The following is a 23,146-nucleotide window of genomic DNA, read 5'->3' as shown; positions in this document are numbered from 1 at the left end:
TGCAGGAGAGAACAGCTGAGCAGCCGGCCCGATATTCTGACATGGTGGCCGCAAAAATACCGGACCGGCCGCTTTATATTTGCTCCATAAGACGCACTGACATTTTCCCCCTTTTTTGAGGGGGAAAAAAGTGCGTCTTATGGAGCGAAAAATACGGTAGTGGCAAAAATATATTATGTGAGAAAATATAAATAAAGTCCAAATAACAATATTGTGTTGTGATGAAGGAAAATGTATTTGTGTCCAACAAATTTCAGTAGTATCCGTACATTCAAGGTATATTCAAGAGTATTGCTCCTTGAATATACGGATACTATCTACAGAGTTATTGCATCCTTCCGCAGAGTATTGCTCCTAGAGCAGAAAGCGCTTACGCTGATTTATAGTTTGATCAGCATATTGCTCTGGTGAGTTCATTCAATTTATTTGGTGGTGGATTAACACATGGTGAAATTTGTTGGACACGAATAGGTTTTCCTTCATTACAACAAATATTGTTATTTGGACTTTATTTATATTTTCTCACATTATATATTTTTGCCACAAATTATATTTGGTTTGTAAAGCGCAACCTGTTTAGTTTATATGCACCTTTTTTTAAGGTTAGGTTTGCAGCTGTGACTTTTTTGATTGGTTTATATGTTTTTTTCACTTTTTTGTTATTTATCATTTTGTGGCGCTATCCAAATATAATTTTTGATTAAGAGGGAAATTGTCTTCCTTTTTAGAGAATTCATCTCACTTATGGTTGAGTCCCTGGGTCAAGAAGTGAAGAAATTATCCCTGAAAAGACACACTGCAGACTATAAAGCAACAGGGGTTTTAGCCCTTCCCTTACTCAATCCAAACTAAACAAAATTGGGGCTAGAAATGTATATCCGATAAAGGTATCCAATAATGTTTCAGAGCTTATGTTCACAAACTGCATAGCTGTTATCATAGCTGCATGGTACATCATTCCATTCTCCATTGGTCCATACCAGTGCACAGTCTTCCTCATCATTATGGTCATTTGGCTCCCCTTTGGTCCAGGACCTGAAGAAAAATGGCCAGAATTACATACAGGAATTTTTTCAGGACATCCTTTTTTAAAATCCAATTAGCTAAGCTCAGTACGTTTAACTGCTTTCTGCCCACAGTCTGTAGATAGTTATGCATGGTGTGAAGGGAGTATTAATCTATGTTCCCTGTTTGAGCTGACATTCACAAACTGATCTGACCAACATGACATTCACAAACTAGTCTGACCAACATGACATTCACAAACTGGTCTGACCAACATGACATTCACAAACTGATCTAACCAACATGACATTCACAAACTGGTCTGACCAACATGACATTGACAAACTGATCTGACCAACATGACATTCCCAAACTCGTCTGACCAACATGACATTCACAAACTCGTCTGACCAACATGACATTCACAAAACTGATCTGACCAACATGACATTCACAAACTGGTCTGACCAACATGACATTCACAAACTGGTCTGACCAACATGACATTCACAAACTGGTCTGACCAACATGACATTCACAAACTGGTCTGACCAACATGACATTCACAAATTCGTCTGACCAACATGACATTCACAAACTCATCTGACCAACATGAGAGTCACAAACTCGTCTGACCAATATGACATTCACAAACTCATCTGACCAACATGAGAGTCACAAACTGGTCTGACCAACATGACAGTCACTAACTGATCTGACCAACATGACATTCACAAACTCGTCTGACCAACAGCACATGTGCACAGAGTTTACTGCTAGCTGTCAGACCTGGTTGTCACTGACAGCTCCAGTCTTCACTAATAATCAGGAACCATTCAGAGTAGCTCCCAGTCATCCAATCACTTGTCAGCTATGACATAGTAATCACATGCAAGTTGGAGGTTCATGCACATATTTTTTAAGTCTTTATTTTTGCTTTTTAATTATGAAGTGTAAGGCATACATAGCAAAGTTACAGCCAGGACAACAATTCCTGGTAACTTCAGTAACACAAGGAACATTAGGATATACTACATTCACTCATACATACAACATACCGTCAACTCCTACCCATCAAATTCCACAGTGACAAGCAAATTTTCATAAGTCATGGCAATTAACCAGCCAAATGCCTGGTTTTACAGAATTTTTGGGATAGTGTTCTCCCAGCATACAGTGTTTTCAGTTTAGGTACAACATTGTTAAGCATTCAAAAGAGTAAAGTTACAGTATATAGATTTGAGACCTTCCAGTGCATCGGTATTTCTTTGCAAGCCTAGAAGACTATCCTTCAGAACATGGATCTTTGATACACATGGGAAATAAAAAAATTTACTCCTAAAAGGTGTTTTGGGTGCATTGAAGTGGAGTTGGTATTCCAGGATAGTTTGTGTTTGGAACCAGTAATGGCTCAGGTACAAACTAATCCAAAACATACAGTGTGTAAATGATTGGCTGCAAGGAGCTAACGTCTTTAATGTGCCAAACACTAACTAAATTATAACAACTCAGCATGATACAGCTCAGGGAACAACTAACCTATTTGTACTTCAGTGAGCCAAGGATCACAATGTCAGCAATGGCCTGTTGTAAATTCCTTGCTTACCAGAACACCTGATAGCCCTGTGTTTTAAAAGACTTGTGCTTCCCAGTCTGTACTGGGAAGGTGACATGTCTATTATTTTCTTAAAGGGCAACTATATAAGAGGGCTCTCATTTATTCAGGTCATGCTATGACTTGTAGCCAGGGGCGGACTGACAACTCATGGGGCCCCCGATCAATAGGGGATCATGGGGCCCCTGTGTCCTTGCTCAAACTCAAAAAAGCCTATGAAAAAGGTACCAAGGGCATCTCATGGGGCCCCCTACTGACCCCGGGCCCTCGGGCAGAGTTTCCAAATGGTCAGTCAGCCCCTGCTTGTAGCATTAAGTCACATTCAACTGAACTTATTCTGTAACGTTGTTTCACCATTTGGATGACTTACGAAACATCTTCAATATTACAGAGCAAGTTCAGTTAAAAGGAAACGAAAATGGATTTGGATCAATTTTATTTTACATTTTTAAAAGTGCAAACATATTTAAAGTGAGTTTCTTACTTAGTTAAAGTAGAAGAAGGATTTTCATGGTGCCACTATTAATCATACATTTGCAACAGTTAAAATAACAATAATTTTTATTGTATTACATTATAAAATCTTGCATAAAAACTGGATTGTTGTTGTACAATAGTTATGCCTTTGGTACTATAAACTTCCTGATGAAACCAGACCAGGCAAAACATACAGAAGAAGCAAGTACCTATGGTGATTTAGTTCAAGATTAGGGGTGGACTGACCATTTGGAAACTCGGGCACTGCCCGAGGGCCCGTGGTCAGTAGGGGGCCCCATGAGATGCCCCTGGTACCTTTTTAATAGGCTTTTTTGAGTTTGGGCAAGGGCACAGGGGCCCCATGATCCCCTATTGACCAGGGGCCCCTTGAGTTGTCAGTCCGCCCCTGTTCAAGAACATTGACTTGGAACTGTATTGTTTATTTTGCTTTGCTGTGTTCAACAACAATTCAGTTTTTATGCAAGATTTTATTATGCAATACAATAAAATGATTGTTATTTTAACTGTTGCAAATGTATGATTAGTAGTGGCACCATGCAAACCCTACTTCAACTAAGACATTTTTATGTATTTGGAATGCAGGTGCCCTTTAACCTTCCTTCTATCCAGCTTTATGTATCACACATTTTTCAATTGAAATTTCTGTACATTTTTAAATTTTGTCTACAATTATTTATGTAGAAAAAAAAAACATTTAATAAGAGATAAAGGCTTTCCAGAGCACAATGGATTTTTCTTCAGAGAGAGCATAACAGAAGCATCCTTTTAGGCATGCTATCTATAATTGAAAGGGAAAGTTATTCTTCTGATTTACTACGTTGATGTGTAAATTTTGGCTATTGAACTCTCTATACAAGCCTTTTTACAGTAGGAGGAGAAGCTGGAAAACATGTGAAAAAGAGCTGTGAGCTCCACTTACCTCCTGGATATACAGATATAGAGTATTCATACAGAATATTTAATGTTTCATTTTTTTATGTGGTCATAATAAAGTAAACAGCTATATTGATCTTCAGGATGCCCATTAAATTTTGTAACATGACTATTAGAAGACTGGCTTCAGTGTCAGTTTATCAGAATTGTGGCAATTCTTTTTACCTGCTCATTAGTGGTAAAGATCACTCATGTGCGAAAAACAAAAAAAATGAATTAGCACACTTAAATAGAATAAAACAATGTCAAAATTGAGTTGCTCAATGCAGAAAGTATAAAGGAAAATCTAGTCTAGGCTTTACTGCACAAGTGGTAAAGCATCCAATCCCTTGGTGCTCCGCAAGCAGTGCTATGTACCACATACCTGCCATACTAGTGGACTAGGACTGGGCTGGGGAGCATGTGCCTCCTGAACCAATATTGTTAAGATATGTTGGGTTAGTGGCCCTGAGGAAAGATACTGCAACATTTAGATACTGATGTGTGGGGTCAGTGACATATGGGGAACAATATATAGCTACAAGCTCCTCATTTAGACCTGCAATCACAGCATTTTTGGGGCTTTGAGATGTCCTGTGACAGAATACAGAGATCTTTAAAAAACTGCTGAAAGATGTTAAAAATGCATGTCACAGTAAAATATGTCCTTTAGGAACACCCATCTTTCACCATGATCATCATTCAACAAGGCACCATAGTACTTTATTTTTGTCCCACAGGCCAAAGGTTCCCAGCCCTCCCCTGCTATTATGGATAGATTAACATTCTAATGTTTGTTTTTTTTGTGTAGTAAAAAAAATGACCAGAAGCTGGTGGTCCAGTGATTGTCTATCTCTCTGTCATCACATTAAGGTGGCACTGTATTTTCCATTTGCTGTATGAAGTACCATCAGAATATTAGTACAGGCACCATGCCAGTGCTGGATTTATAAGAGACAAAAGGGGCAATTGCCTCAGGCCCCAATATCAGAGGAGGCCTCAGACTTACTTTATAAAAAAAAATATAATAATTATAAAATAAGTTTTAATATTTAAAAAAAATTACCAAAGAGTGTGTGGGTGTCAGGATATGGAAAAGTTAAGCCTGACTTTACCAGCAAAGAAAGGGATGAAGGCTTCTTGCGGATGTTTTACATTTCACTATTTTGCCACTTGAGGTGTTTTTTTTAACTTGACTGTGAATTTATTGCCTTTTTTACTGAGAGACAAGTGGAAGGGACAAGGGAAATGTTTGAAAAGTGTTGGAAAGTGCCAAACAACAACCCCTCCCCCACCGTGTGGGAGTGAAGTTAATGACCAGCATTGATTTATTGCAGTAAGAAACAACAGAGACACTCCTTCCCCACTTGACCCTAATTGGGTCAAGGGGTGAATCTGACACTCTGCGATCTTGAATGGGGTAAAACTCTGTTAGCAAGTTGTACTCTACTTCTGGAATTTGGGTTGAATTTGGGACAGGCGTGGTCCTGGATTGGAATTCAGCCAGAGTGACATAACAGAGTGTTGGACAATCAGAGAGTAGAGGACCTTTGTTCCTTATGAGTCTTGCAGAGTGTTGTAGTGAAATCGACCCCTAACCAGTGGGTTTTTTTCAGTGTCCTAAATCATTCGTCCAGACTTCCCATAAGTGATTTTCCATTTCTCAAACCTTTCAGCTTTTGGATCCACACACACCACCTCCTGTGCGCCTGTCAATGCTGTCAACTCAGCAAAAAGAGAGGGGACTTCCCATAATGCTTGGAACAAGAGAACCCAGCAAAAAATGTATCTACCCCTAAGTGTCTTCATCAAAACAGATAAAGTTTATCACTCATTTCAGTTCACTTTTTTATTTGTAATATTATTTAATTTCTATGGTGAGGGGCCACAAAATGGGAAATGCCCCTGTCCCCCCATGGTCTAAACCTGGCACTACACTCTCGTCTGCCTGGGTGTCTCCTCAGCTATCTTCCAGGGCATGCCAGAAATCCCAAACCGGGGTGCTTTTTTTTACCTTGACTCCTACCTCTCAAAATTGCCCTCTCAATGTGCCCTGGGTTTAGATATTCTGTAACATAGCTGAGGAGATGTGCACACAGCTTGGTGCTAACACTAACATCCTGACAACACTTTATACAGAAAGAGAAATTTCACAATTTCTAAATGAATTCTCTCTGTGATTATTATCAGTTTAAGAACAGAGTAGTTTGTAATATTCTTATACTTACTTGAAAGATGTTTCATAGTTTGTTTCATCCACCCATTTCCACAATCCTTCCTCATCAGTATCGTGCAGACCAAGCCAGAAACGTTTGTAAGAGCTAGGACTTGTTTTGCCAGTAATGAAAAGCTGAAATGAAAAGGCAACCATCAGGAATTGAAGAGTAAGCTCCCCATTTAAAGTGACCCTGTCAAAACCAAAAGAAGACAGATAAAAGAAGAGGCTATATATTTACTTTTTAGTTAGCCTGTGTGTTGGAGCTCCATTGTTTGGCTGGTCCCTGGACACTGAAAGTATTTAACAGTTCTAGGTGTGTAATATAACTGCTCATCTACCACATTCTGTGGTTCCCCACCTTGGCTTGTAGATCACTATAGGACTTATCAGCAGGGAGACCGCTGTTTGCAGTAGAGGGAGAAGATAGTCAACCCACCTGAAGCGTCGGTTACTTGCAGCAGTCAGGGAACAGCATCACAGCAGCTTTTCAACACATGGGCCCCCAGAAACATACTGTAGGTATATAACATCTTTAACAGGTACAGTATGTCTTCTTCAGTCCACTTTTATCTCTGTAGTGACAGGGTCATATTAACCTGTGAAGGTTTTTAAAGCATTACCTATGGACAGGGGCAGACTGACCATTTGGAAACTCGGGCACTGCCCGAGGGCCCAGGGTCAGTAGGGGGCCCCAATGAGATGCCCCTGGTACCTTTTTCATAGGCTTTTTTGAGTTTGGGCAAGGACACAGGGGCCCCATGATCCCCTATTGCCCGGGGGCCCCATGAGTTGTCAGTCCGCCCCTGCCTATGGATAATTTTAGGTATAATTAGCTATAATTTGTTGCTATTTCACAGGCGTGCACAATTTTAAGTCTTGACATGTCTGGTATCTATTTACTTGGTGCAACATCATCTTTTATATGTTACCAAAAATTGGGTTTTATATTGTGTTTGCGTGTACTATAATTAATTTAATTGTGTTTTTTTTCAGAAAATTTGCATATGATAAATGGCTGTATAAATATCATGCAGTTTAAATAATTGTAATAACTAACATTTTATTCTCCACTTTCAGAAATAGTTTTCTAGCAAAAAAGGAACATTTTAATATGTGAAATGTCAAAGTTGGCCTGGATGGCAAGTGGTTAAAATAACTGTAAAAATATCTATTTTAAATCTTATAGCCCACAATTGTCCCTCATTTGGAGGGACTGGCCCTTACAGTATATCAGTGCAAAAATGGCCTCTGCCCCAATCTATAACTGGCCCTCACAGCAAGGAGCACATGGACGGGCGACGCATGTCAAGCAACAAAAAAGAAAAATTCCAGCTCAACTTGCCAGCCAGCCTGCAAACAAACAGAATTAACCTGTCTAACAGTATGTGTTAAAAACAGGGGTTTAGTTAGCACACAATTGCAAACACATGCGTAAGCTTCAGAGCCTCGTCATAGCACCCCAATATTCTGTGGTTCCTAACTCTACAAATTTTAAGAGCTCCCATAGTAGAAGCACATGTATTTAATGGATAGACCAAGGGCAGGTGGACCTGAGATTTGTTTGCAGGCTGGCTGGCAAGTTGAACTGGGAATTTTTCTTTTTTGTTGTTTGCCTTACAGTATCTCACCTGTTCTTTTGCACTGTTAATTACAAGCAAGTCACTTTCTTTTCCTTGACACATTGTCCTGGCTGCTGCCCATTCAAATTTGGACTTGCTTATGTAGTAGCAGCTGTTCTCAAATTGTATCCAGTCAGCTCGACACTTTTTCTCTAGAAAAATCCAGAAACGCAACAATGACACTCAAATGATAGAAGGATCATAAAGTTTTAAAACAGTCTTAACGCTTTAGAAAATTCAGTCCAGGCATCAGACACACATTGCACCTCTTGTGATTGATGCGTTTCACTATTAGCCTGTAAAGGACCACCTGGCGGCACCTCTAGCAGCTCTGGTCAGGTTTCCCCAGAGCGCGGAGTCTAAGTCCCGGATCACTTGTTCACCAGAGCCCCTGATGGTGGGGATGGACTTGGAGTGTACCGAGACCAGGTCGCGACTACCGGGTACACCTACCAGTGGTAGAGGAGTCCGCCAGAGGCTCCCGCAGGGTGAGAGCCTGATGTGAGGAGGCCGGGAGATCCCGGTGGGATGTACGGATGGATGGATGAGCAAGTGCACAGTCAGACAAGCCAAGTCGGTAGCCGGGGAGTTGGTGCAGTACAAAGCAGCAGGCAGAGAATGGTCAGGTCACACGCCAGGTCAGTAACAGGAGGTCAGATCTATAAAGGGGCATTCAGGAGCAAGGTCAGGCAAGCCAGGGGTCAGGACAGGAGAAATCAGCAAAGTCAGGCAATCCGGATCAATAATACTCACTAACAGATTCAGGAACACAGGTAACAGGGAAAGACCATTCGGCAACCAGTGACAGCACAGGGGGGATTTAAATACCGCGCCCTGCGCTGTCATTAGTGCCCGGCGTGCACCCGCGAATGCTAGTGTGCATGCACAGACTCCGTCGCCACGGCTGATCCACAAGTTTTGTCTCTTACCGATTTACAGATTAAGGGAATTGGCATGTCTTTAAAATAGAACCGAACCCACCTATTCAACTGTTTCCCAAAACCTTACATTCAAGGCATGTTTCAGTTACTGTACTGTCTACCATTATTATTGTGTTGAGTAGGGAGCCATCTATTAGGTGTTCGCTGCAATTGCACCCTTTTTTATTCTTTTCAAACAAGAACAGGAAGTGCCTTGTATTTATTCAATAAAGATTACCCACAAACAATGCAGTGCCATTTCAGCTTCCAGAAGGACACACCAGGGAAGGTCTCCTCTTTTCCCTTTGATAAACATATGCTTGGAAGTCTATTCATTGTTTGTTAAAGTTATATATATCTAGATTGTACTGTTATGTGCTTGATGTAGATTTAAAGGTAGTTATCTGCAAAACAATGCGTTCATTGTATGCATTTGTAAAAGACATGTATAAAGCATATTGTAACTCCAGTTTAAGTGATTTATGTGACTGTTTTACAGAACTATTCACAGAAGTAAATTTAGTTTTGTAATGAAACACAATGCTGCTTCTGTCAGTTTTGTTAGCTAGCTTTCAGCTAACTGTTAGTAGGACAGCATAGTTACTAGTGTGCTTATATTACCTTTCAACCGAAACTGTCAAGCCATAAAGAGGTCACCCTTTTAATGGTCTTAAATCTGAACTTTAGGAAGATATAAAACCCTGTGCTCATTAATACATGATTACTTTTTTGCGACCAGCAGGGATGAATTGGGCTTGGTACGAACTTGGTACAAATACAGTTCAGCAGTTCCCGCAGGAAGCTGTCACTTGATCGCACTCTGCCTACTCAAGCAAAAGCTCAGGGGCATTTCCCACCTCTCAGTTGCGCATACACAGAAGGGTTGCGGATGAACGTGATGGCTGCTTGGCTACATTGAATCAATGATATTGATCTAATATGACAATATTAGGTAAATGATGCTACGAGTCTCCCTGCCACTTTGTGTATGCTGGACTGGGGGGAATGCACTGGGTGCAGATGATTGGACTGGCAGCTCATCCATAGTGTAGTGTATGCATCTAAATTTGAACTGGCATTAGCCTCTTACAGTAGTGCTTATACTGGGAGAGGGGGAAGCAGCACAAGGAACCAATCATCTGTGCTGCAGAGTAATAAGAGAGATTATCTGTTCATGATTCCATTCCTTTCGTTGTCCACTCATAGGCTGGGGAAGGGACAAGACTTTTGAGAGTTACTTTTCAGCGGTAGAGAAAAAGCAGATCTCAAAACAGGGGTGAGCTATATGGAAGAATTGTGTAAATCCCTTAGGACTGAGTGGACAGAAATACATATCCTTCAGCAGGTAAAACAGCTTTCATATACAGTATATATATTTCATCTGTATTTAGCTGCCTGGCTTGAGCTCAGCTTTAACACAATGTAGAACTTCACATTAGATGTTGGTGGGATCCTCTGTTGGTCATTCTATGCACAGATGTCCTCCCGTCTCCATAGGTATAAATATGAACACTGCAGAGACCCATTTTATGCCTTCTTTTGGACTAAATAATAATAATAGGATAATGCCTTAAACAGTATCTGACCATCACCTAATGACCAGCTTTTGTCATTGTTTTATTTTCTCTGTTCAGCTCATTTCATCTCACAGGTCCTTATAAACTTAGAAAATGGCAACATAGCAACATTTTTTCTAATTGATTACTTTATGGTTTTTTTATGTTAGCTGTCTTACTTGTGAAAGTTGAATGTAGCTGGTTCATTTCTGAAGAGAGTTTGCTGACTGTAAAGGAAAAATACATTGCTAAAAATGTAAAACACACCGCCAATATAAAAATGACAGTTGCCTGTGGTCAGGCCGAGTTATATTAAATGGAATTAGTCCATCAGAATAAAGTTAATAAGAAAAAATTACTCATGTGGCTCAAAATGAAAGGTTCTTTTGACATACTTCCACTGACAGCTACTTTCTCAGTGCTTTCCCACTACCCTCTTCTTGTGCGGGACTTCAATTCACATGCTTGAGTTTACATAGAGTTACTATAGACATAATTGTACTCTTGCAGCAATGTGTATTTCTCCCACCATTGTCTACAGATGTCCTTCACTACAAAACTTTTCATACACAGCTAATGAGTTTCTTTTATTCCCTCATGTAACGGGCTTGGTGATTGGCTGCTCAGGCCTAGGCATTGCATCCTGGGAGGAAAGGGAAAGGGTCATATGCTCAGCCAACCAAAGAATTAAGCAGGCCATAGATGATACAATTTTCTTTTCTTCTACCAGAGTCGGTGTTGATGGTGGAATCACTCCTGTAGCGCTATTTTGTTAAGCCGGTAGCAGGGGTGGACTGACAACTCATGGGGCCCCTGGGCAATAGGGGATCATGGTGCCCCTGTGTCCTTGTCCAAACTCCAAAAAAGCCTATGAAAAAGGTACCAGGGGCATCTCATGGGGCCCCCTACTGACCCCAGGCCCTCAGGCAGTGCCCGAGTTTCCAAATGGTCAGTCCGTCCCTGGCCGGTAGGAAGCCCACAATGATATATTCGGGAACAGCACAGTGGCTAAATGGTTAGCACTTCCACCTGGCAGTACTCAGGTCATTGATTCAAATCCCAACCATGGCACCACCTGCCTGGAGTTTGCACGCTCTCCCTGTGCCTGTGTGGGTTTCCTCCCACACTCCAAAGATATGCCGATAAGTTAATTGGCTCCTGTTGAAATTGGCCCTAGTCTGTGTATGTATGATGGGAGTTCAGGACCTTAGATTGTACGCCCTTTTAGGGTAAGGGACTGATGTACAATATATATGTAAAGTGCTGAATAAATTGATGGCGCTAAACAAGTACCTGAAATAAATAAATAAATAAATAAAATATAGACACCAGCAGCAATCGCATGCTAAAAATCCAATATGCTGGTTGTACTGAAGTTGATCAATGGATCGACTTCAGTACAACCAGCCTGACCATAGATGGATCGGATCTCAGCTGGTCCCTGCTGAACTGGATGAAATTCAATCCATCTATGGCTGATTTTACTGGGTATTTGCAATGACTCTGACAGATAAATAAACCAGTGGGAGGAGTATATAATTATTTTACCATCCACTATTGATTTTCAGTAACTACCTTGCAATAGTTGTCTTTTAAAATGCTCCTGGATATTAAATGATTATTGCCCTGTCCTGCTGAAATGGCAGGATCAAGAGACAATCCTGGAGACCACGATTCACCATAAGATAAAGGCATACAGCTGTAGGCCAATTTGCAGCTGGCTATAAAGAGTCTGATACAGGGGCGGACTGACAACTCATGGAGCCCCCGGGCAATAGGGGATCATGGGGCCCCTGTGTCCTTGTCCAAGCTCAAAAAAGCCTATGAAAAGGGTACCATGGGCATCTCATGGGGCCCCCTACTGATCCTGGGCCCTCGGGCAGTGCCTGAGTTTCCAAATGGTCAGTCCGCCCCTGGTCTGATACCTTTAGAGTGAGATGAGGGAAGAAGACGCCAGCTAGTTTTGTGCTGCTTTAGTCTATTATGTGAGCCACACAAGCCACAGTGGTGGGTCTCAGTACTACTGTAAAGATGGAAGAGAGATGTGTCTCAGCACACAACTCTTGAGGACTTAAGCTATTGTACATGTTGGAAAACATTGTCTGATCGCTGTTATTTCACTGTAGATATGACAGCACCATAGATCTCCAGGCACCTCCCTAAACTTCCTTATGACAGGATCATTTATCAGAGGTACCGTGGGCAGGATCTGCTTATGTATCTTGCTGCCTTCCTGTGTCTATGAACACCGACAACTGGAGAGAATTCACCTGGTTCACATATGGGAATTGTTAGCCTAAGTGCCAGTTGGAGGGTTGAGACCTTGCAGAGTGGTCAAATCGTTTCCTGGCGTGCGGTGAATCACTAATGGCTATGACCAAGGGTGGACTGACAACTCATGGGGCCCCCGGGCAATAGGGGATCATGGGGCCCCTGTGTCCTTGCCCAAACTCAAAGAAGCCTATGAAAAAGGTACCAGGGGCATCTCATGGGGCCCCCTACTGACCCCTGGCCCTCGGGCAGTGCCCAAGTTTCCAAATGGTCAGTCTGCCCCTGGCTATGACCATGTTTAAAACCTGAAGACAGCTGATATTTATTTCAGGTTGAGATGTCACAGGAGGAGTTTATATGGCAGGAGTGGAAATCACTTTTAACTTTAATCCAAAACTTGACTGCAGTCACAACTGAATCTCCAGACCTTTACTGTTGAAGTCATTAATTTCCTTCTTGCTGACAAGCTGAAGATTCTCAGGTGAAGAGGCTGTAGAAATGGAAAGATAAAGTATATTTATAAATATACACGTTATACAAAGTATAAGGGCTCGTTCACACAGGCGGACCAGTTGCATCCGCCTGTCCATTTTTCAGGTGGACCTGATTGGACCACTCATTGTTCTCTACGGGGAGGTGGATGTAAATGGACATATGTCTGTTTACACCCAATATCATCCGATCCAATAAAAACAGATAGGTTGGGATCTGTTTCCCATATGTCTGGTGGATCGAATCGAATGACAGTCAGATGTAAACGGACAAACGGTCCGTTGACATCCAACCACCCCATAAAGAACAGCAGGCTGTGCGTGTGTCAGCTCTGCACAAGTGGAGCACACAGGGAACTGTCATATGCCTGCTCAGCAGGGATCAGCAGACAGACCCCCTGCTGAGCAGGTGGATCCGCTTGACAGAGTCCACCCATGTGAAAGGGCCCTAACAGGCACTTGGAGAATGAAAATGAGAATTCCAGATTCCCGAATCTTTCCAATGACTCACAGGGCCGGATCTAGCTGGAATGATGCAGGGGTGCAGTAAAACATTTCAGGGGGCAAAAGATGGGAGATCAACAGAGCAGTGTACAGGGGGTCAGCAGGGCAGAAGAAAGAGGGTAGCAAGACAGTGTGTAGTGGGTCAGCAGGGCAGAGGATGGGAGGTCAGGAGGCAAGTGTACAGGAGTTACTAGGGCAAAGGTTAGGGATAAGCAGAGAGATGACAGGAATCAGCAGGGCGGAGGACAGGGGTCAGTAGGGCAGAGGACAGGCGGTCAGCAGGGGAGTGTACACTGCTCAGTATGGAAATGTACAGGGAGTCAGCAGGCCAGAGGACTTTTAGTGTGTTGCTAAATGCAAACTTAGCCTTTAAACAATACTCTATCTGCCTTTCTTTACAAATAAAAAGTCAATACAGCATGACAAAATGTGAATAAGTCTAGGATTATGAAAGACATGGAGCACCCTTGGACAGAAGAGAAAAGTTCTTCGGCTTGCCAGTGGGGGGTCTTAAGGGGGAATTGGAACATAATATGTGCCTGCTGTATACAATGCACACATATAACAGTCCTTGTACCCACAAAACACTAATTACTGTGCCACAACTGACAGTCTCACAGACACAAATAAACCTCAGGACAAAGTAATAATGTTTTTAATTAAAGTTTTCCATTACATTACATGTATTATGCACAAGAAAAGGATATTTTTGTCTTAGGCAGCCATACAGGAATCAAAATAATTCCAATTCAGGAGGATGAGTTTCGATCCATGTACTGTATGGGCAGGCTGGTTGTACAGAAGTCGATCTACTGATTGACTTCTGTACAACCAGCCTTTAGAAATATTTCTGCTCATTTGGTGCAGTCGACTGCGGCTGGCAGCACTGATCAGTGTATTATGATGGCAGAGAAGTCTCCCCGCTGTCAGAACAAAATACCTTAGTGGGACTGATTCCCTCTTCCATATCGAATGTGTGGATGAGGGAATTAGCTCATTTTTTTATTCAACCGGCTGGTTAAATGAAAAATATGAATAACATATGGGAAGCCTTATTGAGCCTACCTTAAAGAAGAATTTAATAAAATCAGCAACTGTTGAGACAATGAACACCTTGGTCAAGTCTGTATGTACAGCATAATGTATACAGTGCAGGGGTCAGGACTTGGGAGTAAGTAACAAACAAAACAACATATATAGTGCAGCAGTCAGGATGAATGGCACATTTACATTAGAGTCCCATCTTACATCAGTGTCCACAAAGTGCCACCACCTTACATCAGGGTCCGCAGAACATCTAGTATGAGGCCTGAGTGAAATTTCTTCCCATCGCTGATATAATGATGACTCAACTAACACTTCAGAGATCTTATTAGCTTGACTACCCTGTAGGCCAATGGGCCAAACTGATCCACAGTTCAATGTTGGGCTGGAAAAGAGACAGCAGGCCTACTAAATAATTTGTAATGACAATCCTTGTGAAGGCATTTTGGGAAGAATGCTCGAAGAATAATCTTTGGCCACTCTAGTTGTGATGACTTTTTAACATTCTAATGACAGGTTCAGTTTATCACCAGTAACAGAAGCTGGCTTGGCTAGTGTGCTATATATATATCTGCAGAATGCTGATACAGTATGTTTTGGCTTCAGGATATCCCTTGACTTGATGGCAGAACTGTTGCAATTGATATCAACAAGTAGCGGAAGGAATGAGAATAATGTGCTAGTAGTGCAGGTGGTGTGCATATACAACATTGTATGTGTATGTGTGTACATGTGTGTTTTGGGGAGGAGAATTACCAGCGAAGGCTAAAGAGTTTAGAGAACAAAACTGAATGTCTTGCATCCAGGGTGCCAAATATCAACTGTATATGTTCTTAGAAAAACTTTATTTTTGCCTGAATTATTTTTTATTGTCATATGTTATTTTAATTTTTATTAAAGTCCAACTCCAGGATGGAAAATAAAATCCTTAAAGTGCCTCCACACCAATGCTCTCCTCTTCTCTTCTTCACTCCAGGCTGTGGGTGGTCCCACTGTGTCATCGTGTGCAATGCAGGGTTATTAATCCTACTTTGTATGTAATTGAGGTAAGAGTAGAACAATGGCAGGGAGTACCCTACAGAGGATCTGCAAGGGACCAGTTGCCCAGATTGAGGGGGCTGGCTGAGCGAGGAAGTCCACTGCAAGGATTTTTTTAGTTTCTTGGCTTTAAGTATTGTAAGCTCAGTTCAAGACTGACCTAAAGAGGGACTTTTCATGGGGGTTTACTTGGGTCATGAATAGCTACCTGAGCCACTTTATAAAATATGTAAAGGTATGAAACCAACATGCCAACCATACAATTGTATAGAAGCTAACACACATTTTACATAGAAGCTATATTACTAAATAAGGGAATCAATGTATATAAAAATGTTCAATGTCAATAAATGTAGCATTGAAGAGTCTCCACTGCAAATAAGTCAAGCATGCAATCATATTCCACATGTGTTCTAATCAGAATATATTACATTTCCAAGCAGTGAATAGCCATGAAAAAATATAAACAGATATTATAGTATACACAAATTTGAAATAAAATAAGAAAAAAATTTGAATTCTTACATTTGGAGAATACGGTAATGAATAAAGCCACGATCAGTATATATAACAAAGCCAGCAGTCCATAGGTAAGCCGTATTGGGTTTTGCCTGTAAAAAGTAGTCCATCTGTTACCTAAAATGACAACACAAAAGGGATGTTAGTTTTCCAGACCTTTAAAATTAAAAAAATTTGTATTTTAAAGCCTAACTCTATTTTTTACCCTGACCCTATTGTGCTGTTATACACACCTTTTTTTTCCTGCAGTCAGGATTTCATGTCTGCTGACATCATGACCTCTTCCCCTTTGGTGGTGGCGGTGGGTGGACTTTACTTTTGGACAGCATGGCGTTCAGATAATATTGTGTGAGCATAAGTCTGTCCAGCAGTACTGCAAGTCTAAGCTATGTGAGGGTGCACAACAAGAGTCCATGATGGCCTGAGCTAATGGGAAGTGGCTTGGATCACACTGGGCATCCTTCAGCCTGGAAGATGCCATGGTGAATATCGCATCCAAATCTTTTTTATTTTTACACTCCCTAGGTCTAATTATTTTGGTTTCCTTTTTAAAAGGTGGAGTTGGATTTTAATATATAAATAAGCCATATTGTACTTGCATAATCTAAAACTGTCCATAGATGAATCAAAATTTGACTGCTTCAGCAGGGATTGGACAAATTTTGATCCATCTGTGGCCATTCTTGCTTAACAGAAGTCGATATAAGGATCATCTTCTGTCAAACAGTAATGCTGAAATATTTTTCTTGATCAGCCGACTGCAGCCGGATAATTGCTGATCAGTGTATTCTGACGGCGGAGGAGTCCCATTGTCAGAATATAATGGCCCAAGGGTAAGGTTCCTCCATCCACCTCGCTTGGGGGAATCTGTTAATTTGTTTTGATCACCCCTCTTGCTTATCACAAAAAAAACCCCAAAAAATTAGTCATCTATGGCCAGCCTAAATCTGGGTACACACTATTATTATTATTATACAGTGTTTATATAGCGCCAAAGGGTTTGCTCAGCGCTGTACATTAGCGAGGGGGACAGAACATGAGACAATACAGTACAATACAATACACGAGGGGTTTGAGGGCCCTGCTCTTTCGAGCTTACAATCTAGGAGGGAGGGGATAGTGGTACAGGAGGAAGTGGCTGTGGGGGATGGAGTGGTAGGAGGAGTGGAGGAGATCGGTTGTTAGGTGAGGGTGGGGTAGGCTTTCCTGAAGAGATGGGTTTTCAGGGTGCGCCTGAAGGTGAGGAGGGTAGGTGACAGTCTGATGGATTGGGGTAGGGAGTTCCAGAGGATGGGGGAAGTCCTGGAGAAGTCCTGCAGTCGGGCATGGGAGGAGGAGACCAGGGAGCTGGAGAGTAGGAGGTCCTGTGAGGAGCGAAGGGCACGGGTATGGTGGTATTTGGGTATCAGGTCAGTTAGGTAGTTTGGGGCAGCATTGTGAATGGCTTTGTATGTCAGAGTTAGTAATTTGAATTTAATGCATTGGGCAATCGGGAGCCAGTGAAGGGATTGGCAGAGGGGGGTAGCAGAAGTGGAGCGGTTGGTGAGGTGGATGAGTCTAGTTGCTGAGTTCAGGATAGACTGGAGTGGGGATAGCATTTGTTTGGGTGGGCCGGTGAGAAGGGAGTTGCAGTAGTCCAGGCGTGAGATAATGAGGGACTGTACGAGTTGTTTAGTAGTGTCTGGGGTGAGGAATGTACGTATCTTGGAGATGTTGCGGAGGTGGAGCCTGCATGACTTTGATAGTGATTGGACATGAGGTTGGAAGGAAATGTTTGAGTCCAGGGTGACACCCAGGACTTTGGCGTGTGGGGTGGGATTGGACAGGTTTAACTTGAGGAAATGGAGCGACATCCAGTCTGATATGTCGTTCAGGAGGTGGGCGATGCAAGCGGAGAGAGAGGGGGTGAGGTGAGGGGTGGAGAGGTAAATTTGTGTGTCGTCGGCATAGAGGTGATAGTTGAAGCCGTGGGAGTGTATCAGTTTGCGAAGGGAGGAGGTGTACATGGAGAAGAGGAGGGGCCCGAGGACAGAGCCTTGGGGGACTCCAACAGAGAGGGGGAGAGAGGGGGAGGTGGCAGCGTTATAGGTAACGCTGAAGGAGCATTGGGATAGGTAGGAGGAGAGCCAGGAGAGAGCAGTGTCCCTTATGCCAAAGGAGTGCAGTGTAGTAAGGAGGAGGGGGTGGTTGATGGTTTCGAAGGCCGCGGAGAGGTCGAGGAGCAGGAGGACTGAGTAGTGGCCATTAGCTTTGGCGGTTAGCAGGTCGTTAGTGATTTTAAGTAGGGCGGTTTCGGTGCAGTGTAGGGGACGGAAGCCAGACTGTAGTGGATCAAGGAGGTTGTTATCAGTGAGGTGGGTGCTTAGGCGATTGTAGGCTAAGCGCTCAAGGAGCTTGGAAGTGAATGGCAGCAGGGAGATGGGTCTAAGGTTGTTTAGGTCAAGGGAGGGTTTTTTGAGTATGTGGGTTATGTGTGCGTGCTTTAGGGGGGAGGGGAATGCGCCAGTAGAGAGGGAGAGATTGAAGATGTGGGTGAGGGAGCGAATGATGGAGGAGGGGGGTGACTGGAGGAGTTGTGAGGGGATAGGGTCCAGGGGGCAAGTGGTGAGGTGGGTTTCAGTGAAGACCTTAATGACCTCCTTAGTGGTAGCAGGGCTGAAGGAGCGGAGTGTTGGGGAGGTTATAGTGTGCGGGGCGTTAGGTATGGTGGGGGGCAGTGCGGTTGCGAGGTCAGAGGAGGGGAGAGTTGAGGGGGTGATGGAGAGAGGGAGGCTAGGGTGAGAGGTCGATTGCGAATTGACAATGTCCTTACGGATTGCGTCAATCTTGTTTTGGAAATGATTTGCAATCTCATGGGCGGTGAGTGAGGTTCTGAGTGGAGGTGGGGGGGGAGAGAGCAGGGATTTGAAAGTGGAGAAGAGCTGGCGAGGACAAGTGGAGAGGGTGTTGATGAGGGTTACGAAATATGCTTGCTTGGTCGGCGTGGAGGGAGGTGGTGTAGGTGAGGAAGGTGGATTTGTAGAGGGAGAACGCTCGAGGGGATCTGGTTTTGCGCCATAATCGCTCCAGCGCACGACTGCGTCGTTTGAGACATTTTGTATGGTCGTTCTGCCAGGGTTGAGGCGGTCGGGGTTTGATGTTACGCGTGGTTAGGGGTGCCAGGGAGTCTAGGGCAGCTGACAGTGAGTCGTTGTATGCAGTAGTAGCCAGGTCAGGGCATGACAGTGGAAGGATACTGCCGTACAGACGGTCAGCTGCCGAGTGGAGACGGGCCAAGTTCAGGTTGCGGAGGTTATGGCTGGTGATGGTTTGATGGTTTGGGGGGGGAGATAGAGGAGGGGGAGATGGAAAACATGAGGAGGTGGTGGTCAGAGAGGGGGGAGGGTGTGTTAGTGAAGTTGTGGAGGGTGCAGAGGTGGGAGAAAAGAAGGTCCAGGGTGTTCCCATCGGTGTGGATGGAGGACTGTGTGCACTGTGTGAGCGCGAAATAGGAGGTTAGGAGGAGGAGTTGGGAAGTAGCCGGGTTGTTGATGTTGATGGGGATATTGAAATCCTAAAGGATGATGGTCGGTAGCTCAGAGGAGAGGAAGAAGGGAAGCCAGGCGGCAAAGTCGTCCAGGAAGAAAATTGGAAGAAAAATTCCATACGAGGATCGATTGGTTGATTATCTGATTGCTAGTCAAGTACTTGTAACAGCCAATTCCCACACACAACATTTTAATACCATTGTCGGTTACATCATGATAAGCACCTTTGTGGAAAATCGGATGATTGTTCGTCCGATTTTCTCATAGTCTGCACCCCACCTAACATTGTACAGTGATGATAAGGGAATGTTCAGATACCAGCTTCTACAGAATTGTCTTACCATTGTCCTTTAATAAGGCTACACTATTACAACTGATAATGGATTGGTTGCTACAGGTTGCAGAAAATACTTGCTTATGTAATTAACAGTGGTATTTTTAATGATGTCTGAAGTACGGATGCTCATGGTACCGTCCTGATGTCTGCTCTAGCTACCCTACTTAACTGGGTATTACAACCAATGTTTTGGGCCTCCAGGGGTAGAAATTATTTTGACTTGGCTATGTTCCACTGCAGAGCATATACACCACAGGTGCCCTCCAGCTTTTGCCAAACTACAAGTCCCATGACACTGCAAGATTGACAGTTACAAGCATGACTCCCAAAGGCAGAGGCATGATGCGACCAGGGGCGGACTGACAACTCATGGGGCCCCCAGGCAATAGGGGATCATGGGGCCCCTGTGCCCTTGCCCAAACTCAAAAAAGCCTATGAAAAAGGTACCAGGGGCATCTCATGGGGCCCCCTACTGACCCCTGGCCCTCGGGCAGTGCCCAAGTTTCCAAATGGTCAGTCTGCCCCTGGCTATGACCATGTTTAAAACCTGAAGACAGCTGATATTTATTTCAGGTTGCGACTTGTAGTTATTATTATATTATTATACAGGATTTATATAGCACCAACAGTTTGCTCAGCACTTTATAATATATTGTAGTTTTGCAACACAACAGCCGGAAGGGCCGCCAGTTTGACACCCCTGACATACAGTATTTTGGGTCTGATGAATAGAGACCCCCCCAAAAAAATCTCATACGAATATGACCAAAAAGTTCTTTCACCCAAAATATTGGGTTGGTGGAAACCCACATAGGATCCCAAAACTGTTTTAGGGCGTTCAGATTGACATTTAACAACAGAAATATGAGCTGGTCTAAAACCGCTTTTGACCTAAATTGACGCTTTTTGGACGCCATGGACATTTCTCAGTTTCAAGGCAGAAAGAACAGTAAAAATGCAGGCAGGGCACAGGACAAAGCACTCGGGACAATATGTATGTGAAATGGTTTGATACAGGAATGTTTTACTATGTGATTTTAGAGTATTTAGTGAATGTCACTTTTTGACATTTTTAAATTTCCCGCCAGTTCCGTCCCCGTACGTCCCAACGTCGCAGGGAACGGAACCGGGAAGACAGATGCCGGCATCAGCCGGAGGACTTTGCCGGGGACGCTGCAGGGGGGACATCGCGGGAGCGCAGCACAAGGTAAGAGAAGAAGAGATCCCGGAGCAACGCTGCAGGGTATTTCCGAGTGTAGCTCGGGGTTACCGCTTGTGGTGCTGAAACATTACCCCGAGCTACACTCGGGAATACCGCCAGGGAGGTTAAGCTGCTCTTGAGGGTTACAGAACCTTATTCTAACTACCCTGGACCTGTTCTTAGCTGACAAATAGACTCTTATTAGCCTCATTATTTTACACTTTTTTTTTAAGCACAAAAAAAACAAAACAAAACAAAAAACTTACAGGCTACAAACACATACACACACACACTAAAAACAGTTGCACACTGAATTTTGTGGACACTTTTTTATTGGACATTGGACATATTGCGCTGCTTGAAAAATTGGGAATAACATGTTCTTTATTTTTCATTCAATTTAAGTTAATTATATTTAAGAGCAGAAGCAATTAAGATTTTGAAATTTAGGTTGTTTTTATGGTTTATTTTATAAGTTAAGGGTGAGATGAAACTGATTTTGGCACCTTTTAGGAATTTTTTTATAAAAACAATAGACAATCAAATACATACAAAAGAAAAATGAAATGACTTACACAACCCCCCAAAAAACACAGAAACTGTCGATTTTGTAATCAAATTTTGCCTAAGCAGCCCAATGAGCAAAACCTGGAGTTTTCACTTACTTTGAAAATTTACCAAAGGATAAATCAGTTTCTTAGAAAACTCTCCAAACTCTTTGGTATTTACCAACACATACAAAATATTGTATATTTATTTCTGCACTTTGCACATCATTCTTTCACTTGCACTGCCTTACATAAGTCCACTGGGTTTTGTGCATAAAACTGAAAAAAAGCAACATGCAAAGAGCAAAAACCCATTACAATCAATCAGGCCACTTTCAACAATATTATTTTTCTCCAAATGGTTTTATTGAATTTATCATCTGTGTTTTCTTTATATACTATTCAGCTACAGGAATTAAATTCTTACCAGAATTCTGCAGATCATGAAAAGTGCTCTGGTCCGATTCCATGGTCACAGTTTACACTATCTTGACTGAACGGGTTTTATGCAGAAAACAGCTGAATCAGGAAGGAAATGGTTAGGAAATAGTCTATCCTATCCTTGCTTTTGGACGTGATTCTAAAAGATAAGCACATCTTTGTGGACACAAAATACTTATATATGCTTTTCCTAGAATCAGACTGTAAACAGATCTGTGGAAACTGAACTCCAGTCAGATATAACAGAACTAAATTACAGGGGTATTAGACCCAAAATCAAAAATTGCACTTTTGATTTTGGCTGCATTATTTTCCTCTTTTAAGCTTTTTACTTTATTTTCACCTGATGATCTGACCAATAAAGCTGGTCATACACATATAGATTTCTTTTTTTCAGCCCGTGGGCTAAATGAAAACAATGTAAGATTCCTTATCTACGGATGGATGAATCTCTCACTCCAGCTATTTTATTTTGATAATAATTTGATAGAAGTGCAGCGGTAAAAAACAAGCAGTAATGAAAAAAACATAATTGTCATTATCAATCCAATGTTAAGTGTTCAGAAAATAAACAAAATACAAAAATAGAAAGTTCATATATGAGGGGCGTTCAAGTCAAACTGGGACTTTTCATTTTGCAGGTATAAAAAGGGATGCCAGCATGGTGTGGTACTACACACAGCAGTAAATAAATAATATCAATGAAAAAAAAAAATGCTGGGCTACATATACAAAAATGCACAATACCTATAAAATATATAGACGTAGACAGTGATATAAAAAAACAGAGATTATGTGACTTCAAAGAGAAATATTCCAAAAAAAAAGAAGAAATTAATTAATTAAAGTCCAGTCAATTAAGTGTTCTCCTGTGACCCCCTC

The 23,146-nt window shown here is 42.4% G+C and overlaps 1 protein-coding gene across 1 annotated transcript; it reads right to left on the bottom strand.

Annotated features, from left to right (window-relative positions):
* Positions 1-539: 539 nt before the first annotated feature.
* On the bottom strand, positions 540-22,372 carry LOC149448665 (hepatic lectin-like). Its single transcript, XM_089651743.1, has 7 exons — positions 22,251-22,372; positions 16,217-16,327; positions 13,042-13,104; positions 10,523-10,570; positions 7,877-8,019; positions 6,259-6,380; positions 540-1,035 (listed from the first exon to the last, which is right to left on the bottom strand). The coding sequence occupies exons 1-7, from the start codon at positions 22,291-22,293 to the stop codon at positions 903-905; spliced, it is 663 nt and encodes a 220-aa protein (XP_089507869.1). The 5' UTR covers positions 22,294-22,372; the 3' UTR covers positions 540-902.
* Positions 22,373-23,146: the final 774 nt, after the last annotated feature.

The sequence above is a fragment of the Staurois parvus genome, unplaced genomic scaffold, assembly GCF_062004578.1.
Source record: "Staurois parvus isolate SC_StPar_1 unplaced genomic scaffold, SC_StPar_1.0 ptg000662l, whole genome shotgun sequence".
Classification (NCBI taxonomy): Eukaryota; Metazoa; Chordata; class Amphibia; order Anura; family Ranidae; genus Staurois; species Staurois parvus.
The sequence above is the reverse complement of the archived record's forward strand: the minus strand, read 5'-3'. Positions and strand labels throughout refer to the sequence as shown.

Coding starts and splice junctions, on each gene's coding strand:
- LOC149448665 (XM_089651743.1), bottom strand. CDS start 22,293: ATGGAATCGGACCAGAGCACTTTTCATGATCTGCAGAATTCTG. Junction 16,328..22,250: donor TCATGATCTGCAGAATTCTG/GTAAGAATTTAA, acceptor TTGTCATTTTAG/GTAACAGATGGACTACTTTT. Junction 1,036..6,258: donor AACTATGAAACATCTTTCAA/GTAAGTATAAGA, acceptor ATTTTTCTTCAG/GTCCTGGACCAAAGGGGAGC.